This window comes from Populus trichocarpa, chromosome 2 (genome assembly GCF_000002775.5).
Source record: "Populus trichocarpa isolate Nisqually-1 chromosome 2, P.trichocarpa_v4.1, whole genome shotgun sequence".
Lineage (NCBI taxonomy): Eukaryota > Viridiplantae > Streptophyta > Magnoliopsida > Malpighiales > Salicaceae > Populus > Populus trichocarpa.
Genome location: NC_037286.2, coordinates 13704322 through 13710576, shown reverse-complemented (window position 1 = coordinate 13710576; position 6255 = coordinate 13704322). Strand labels below are relative to the sequence as shown.

At 34.4% G+C, this 6255-nt stretch overlaps 1 protein-coding gene across 1 annotated transcript; it reads right to left on the bottom strand.

Annotated features, from left to right (window-relative positions):
• Positions 1 to 4526: 4526 nt before the first annotated feature.
• Positions 4527 to 5156, bottom strand: LOC7497282 (auxin-responsive protein SAUR32). The gene has a single exon (XM_002301393.4). It carries the CDS (start codon positions 5006 to 5008, stop codon positions 4667 to 4669), a length of 342 nt encoding a protein of 113 aa, XP_002301429.3. The 5' UTR covers positions 5009 to 5156; the 3' UTR covers positions 4527 to 4666.
• Between the last annotated feature and the right edge of the window lie 1099 nt (positions 5157 to 6255).

The following is a 6255-nucleotide window of genomic DNA, read 5'->3' as shown; positions in this document are numbered from 1 at the left end:
TAATTTAGCAAAATTGAGTGGGATCCGAAAAAAACTCATCAGACTGCAATCCAAGCTTAGAAGCAAAAACTGAAGTATCAACAGGTATGCGCGGTGACATACCAACTCAACAAAGGATATCAATAACATATTTGTGTTGACCAAGCATGAGACCTATACTAGTAGGAGCGACTTTAATTCCTAAAAAGCAATGAGCAACACCCAAATCACGAAGTTTAAACTCTAAACTCAACGAAGTAATGAGACGTTAAACCAAAGTAGAGTTAATTCCAGTAAGTAAAATGTCATCAACATATACAATAAGATAACACATATCACATCCCACATATAAAAAATATAAGTAGGTATCAACATTAGAAGATCGAAAACCAATAGAAAGAAGAAAGTTGCTCAACCATGTGTACCAAGCATGTAGGGCTTGTTTCAAGTCATAAAGAGACTTGTGGAAACGACAGACATGAGTAGGCAAAGTAAGAACCAAAAACCTCATGGGCTACTTCATATAAACAACCTCCCTAAGTGATCGGTTGAGAAATGCATTTTAACATCAAGTTTCCGAATCTGCCAGCCTTTAGATATGATAATAATGAGTACTAACCAAATAGTAATCAATTTAACCACAAAGCTAAAAGTTTCTGAGTAATCAATCCCTTCCTACTGAGTGAACTTTCTCGTAACCAAGTGAGCTTTATAGCGGTCAATATCACCATCAACTCATCGTTTTATTTTATACATCCACTGAAAGCCAACCACATTCATAGTAGGATCAAAAGGAACCAATGAAAAAAATACCATTTTCATTTAAAGCAGCAATTTCAGATTTTATTGCATTATGCCAGCACACAAACCAATTAGCTTCCTTACAAATAAGTGGTTCAAGATCAGGTGAAGAAGTTATCCATGATGTTGAAGACAACAAAGTGTTAGAAACCAAACTTAAATTAACAGACCTGTTCTGCCATGGATGTAAAACCATATGGTGCTTTCAAGGTGCTAAAGGGGCATCAGACGAGACTGACATGAATTGTTATGGAAGAGAGTAGCTAGAGAAATCAACAACGAGGTCTAAACAAGACGTGGATTGAGCAAAGGTACTGGAAGGAGAAGAAGCACCTAAAAGTGAAGTTAGAGATGCAGTAAAATTAGGTGAGTCAGATGGAGACGATGTTGGTACGATAGAACCTGAACCTTAAGAATGATCAAGAGACAAGGATGTAGGTGGAGATAATGAAACTGATGGGGAGGTGAGGGAGGACCGAGGGGCTAAGGTTTTTGGGATCGGGAAGGTAGCAAGGGAAGAAAGGTTTATAGTGAGTGTAGGTGTAGACATAGAGGAACTAGTATGGAGAACTCGATTAGACTCAATAAATGGAAAATGATGTTCGTGAAAACAAACATGACGAGAGATGTAAATACAATGAGATGACAAGTTAAGACAACGATAGCTTAAGTTAGATGAACTATATAGCCTAAAAATACACATGAAGTAGAATGATAGTCTTATTTATGAGTATTATAAGGACATAATAAAGAAAAATAGAGACACCTGAAAGTATGCAAAAAGATATAATCAAGTGGTTGAGTAAATAAACATTCAAATGGTGATTAATTATGCAAGATAGGTGTTGGTATACGATTGATGAGATATACAGAGGTTTCAAAAGCATAAATCCAAAATTTAAGAGGTGTCTTATATTGACCAAGAAGAATAAGACTAATTTCAACAATATATCGATGACGCGCTCAACAGTGCCATTTTATTCATGAGTATGTGGACAGATTAAGCAATGGTGAATACCAATGTTTTTTAAAAAAAGAATTTAATTTGTGATATTTACCACCACAATTAGTTTGAACAGATTTAATTTTGCGAGAAAATTATCGCTCAACTGAACTTGAAACTACTGAAACACATTAAATATATTAGATTTGACAACAATAAGATAAAACCAAAGAACATTTATATGCGCATCAACAAAAATGACAAAATATAAAAACCATTAAAAGATAAAATAAGGGTAAGTCCCTAAACATCACTAAAAATCAACTTAAAATGAGTAGAATTTTTGTGACTCGTAGGTCCTAATGAAAAATGCAATGATTTCCCTAATGAACAATCTTGACATTGAAAATTGAGATGGCAAGAATTACAAATGACCTTTTATTTTATTATAAAAGACTCAAAACACATGAACTAGATGACCGAGTTGACATTGTCAAACATCAACAGAGGTAAACATTACAAATAATTATGTTTTTTTTTTAACTTACTAATTTCTTTTTCTTTTTCCAGTATTCATCATCTTTATCATCACTTGACCACTATTGCCATACAGACACATGCTTATCACCAAAAGAGGCTTTTCAACTTTAATTAATATGATATGGCCATTAGAATTTATATTTTCTTAGTTTCAATGCTTCTTCTTCTTCTTCTTCTTTTCCTTTCTCTTTGTTTTTTTTTTTTTTAAATTATGATTTTTAACCATGTTTGACTTTGATTTTACACGCATCTAGAAGGTCCACAAAAATACAGTGCAACCGAGTCCAATTAAAACTTTTTTTTTTAGATTTCGTTACGGAAGAGGACATGCTGAATGGATTTCATTGAATCTAATTGGTTCCTTAAGAGCAATTTTCTGATTATAGTTTTAATGGACAATTAGAAACTGAAAATGGTTTGTAATCCACTTAATTATAGTGTATAAACATCGCTAGCTAAGATTAGCTTTAATGATGAAACTGCGATCTTCGAAGACGACTTCTTTTTAATTCTATATTATTTTTCAAATTAGCTTATTTCTACAAATAAGTTCTTTATAATTACTGAAACTAATTTAATTATGGGGCTTGAAAATATTATAGATTGGTCTAATAACACCAAATCAAGACTTACATGTGACGCATTAGCTCCTTCCATCATGATGCTCTCTTTTTTTTATTTGTATTTGTTAGCTTTATATCTTTGCTAGTCAAATATGAAATAGAAAAGTTAATTAAATATTATCCAATAAAATGATTCCATGGGGATATTTATTTGCTTCGCAAGGTCATTATCTCAGTGACCAGAAATCATGAAATGGGAAAATACGATGAAGTCCTTGTCCCTACTAATCTTTTAATTAGGCAAATAATTGAAGCTTTATCTATTATACCCAAATTACCAATGACATTAAGCATATCCAGAACAGTCAAACCCCACCACCGGGCCCCACAATGCTCTTTTTTAGTCTTCAACGTCTTGGAGCTGTAGCATTTGTGTACAGCCAAAGATGCCAGTGAAACTGTGTCGTTCCCGAACCATAATCTCCAGCCCTCAATAAATACTACACTGTAAAAGGTTCGAAATCGGTGCTGTTTGGCTCTTCTGTTCAAGGCTTCCATGCAGAGGTGCGTCTGTCCTACAGGAACTACTTGTGATATTCATCAACCGAAAAACTTACCTTACGTGGAGGGCACAAACCACTGGCTATTTCTTGACTCCATAACCCTCTTCACCTACCCAATTCAATGCGGTCCAAGGCTCCAAGCAGCAGCATCAACTACCGTATTATTTTTTTATATTCACTCGCGGTATTTTTGCCAGCGCGGTCCAACCACATGTTTTTTAAGAGTTTTGAATATTCTTTATTGGAAATTAATTTTTTAGTATTTTTAAATTATTTTGATAATGTTAAAAATGAATTTAAAAAATAAAAAGATACATTATCTTAATATATTTATAAACAAAAAAACATTTTGAGAACAATCTGTATTCAAAGCACCCCCGAGCGGTTAAGGTACTTTTGCGCTGCAGTTATGGCTCCATGGATCAACTCTATCCTTCAATTCAAAAAATCATGCTGATTATTCTATCCTTTTACCTTTTCCAATGTATACAGGTAAAACAAACCACTAAAGATTTTGAAACTGCTTGACATTATCGTTTCATTTCCTTTACGGGATAATCCACTATAATTAGTATATTTCATCAAATTAAAAGGGAAAAAATCCTTTGGTAATAAATTCAAAAAAATCAAGAAAGGTAATTATGCGTTAATTATGGTATAGAATAAAGTTTACCGAGTACAGGAAAAGTCATTGCAGATACGTGAATAGAATTCTCGGTCTGTCATTGTTGAGTGCTGCGTCATGATTGTTATTGTATCCAATATATGTTCAGTGTTTGTAAGCGATCATTACTGAACTAAGCAAGCAAATTTAAAGTCTTAAAGAAACTTCTATGCATGGCCCTACCATTGGTTAGCCCTGTCTATTCTCTCCTTTCCCTGTGCTGTACAAATGATGCCATCACCATTAAAATTTTCAAAGGGTCATCTTCAAGAAAGGAAAAGAAGGGAAAAGAAACGAAAAGAAAAGAAAAGCATTTACTTCTGCTTTTTCGATCGCACATTTTGGTTCCTAACAGAAAAGAAACGAAATCAATTATACAATCGCAACATCATTTTGTCCTCGTCATGAACACACATCATCTTTATCAGCACCATCAACTTCCTCCTCGTCTAACCATCAAGGTCTATCAAGAACCAGAAAGAAAGAAAAAAAAACCTTAAAAAAGGAGGTCCTAAGTACTCTAGACATCCGAATAAAAAGACTGGACCTAATTCATGGGGTTAGGCCTGTTTGGCACCACAACCCGCCACGATCTATTCATGATATACTAATATCAAACCCTAAAACATCCAACATGGTGATGATGGATGGGCTTTTCCTTGTCAATCATGCCTTGGACGTACATAAACTCCTCCACATGACAAGGGATAGTGATGGTGCCTTTTTGATCAAAACCATATTCTTCTTCTGCTTCCTTCAATAACTGTATGAACAGTGGGTGATTGAAGTATATGACAGGCACCACAAATCTCTGCTGCTCCTCTCCCTGGCCCACCTTGATTGCCAAACACCCTTTTGGAACATCTCTCGCCTGCTTCTTGTGATGGTGATGATGAAGATTCGGCAGGTGGAGGTGGAAGTTCTTTAGGCTCTTTTCTCCACCACCCATAATCATATCTATATCTCTAGAAAAGAAAAGGAAAAAAAGAAAGAAAGAAAGAAGAAGAATAAAAACCCTAGAGTTCTTTCTTCTTTTGTTGACTTTTCCCGATAAAAACTTAGTACAGAACTAAGGAGCATGGCCATGGATCTGCTGTTATGGCTTGGTTGGAGAGGGCTAAAGAAGAGTATGCAAGGGACATTGGTACGGTGGTCATGGTTGATAGAAAACCAAACAGCATATACAAAACCAAAAAAGAATAAATATATAGGAAGAGTGACGGAGAGAGGCTGCGAAAGTAGGGTTTTACTTGTTTTTTAAACAGACTTGGATTTCTAAACGTCTGATTAATTAAGATATTGATGATGAAGCAAATGATTTTTCTGTTAACGGGCAAAATATTTGGGAGTGTTTAGGATTCCTTGAGTGGCAAAGGTGTAAATTTGGGGAGTGACAAGGGGCAAGACACGTGGACAGTGAGTAGAGAAGGTGGGTACACGTGGATGGAAACGAGGCTATGAATTATCAGCATAGCCGACAACGAGGTGTCGTTTACAGGAAGGCAATTCTGAAGGACAGACAATAGCAGGGTTTCGACATGTCCATGTAGACCGTCAAGATGTATCGTCAGCTCGTTTTCGCTTGAAATTAATAAAGGGATACTATGGTTGCGTTTGAGTTTGATTATTGTACAAGGAAAAAAACAAAAAGTTTGCGGGGATAGAAATATATGTGGATAGTTTATTGTTTCCGGATAACATAAAGGTAGAGAATAGAAATAAAAATACAAATACCTGTTGTTGGAAAGACAAATATAAAAATATCCTCGTAAAGTTTTGTTGTTTTCAAAATATAAGGTACTAGGGAAAATGTTTCTATAGGAAATTTATTTTTTTTATCTAAAAAATTTTAATGTAAAAAACTCTTAATTCTATATTTGTCAAACTAAAACATATAAGAATAAAAATAATTTATTATTGTAGTTTTAATACAGACCTTAAAATTGACATGAAACAAGTTCCTAATCACAGATCGAGAGTATTAATCCAGGTCAACTTTAATTTTCTTTTTGAAAAAGAGATAAAAACGATGTTATTTGACTAAATTTTTTTTTTTTAAAAGAAAGTTAATGAGTTTTTGACTAAGGTTTTGAACGGGTCATGGGTTAATTCGAGTTTTTGACTGGGTCAAGCCGATAATCCTCCCTCTAATTTTTTCTTAAATTTAGACTAGTCAAGGCCCTAAGTTTTTCGGGTCTCAGG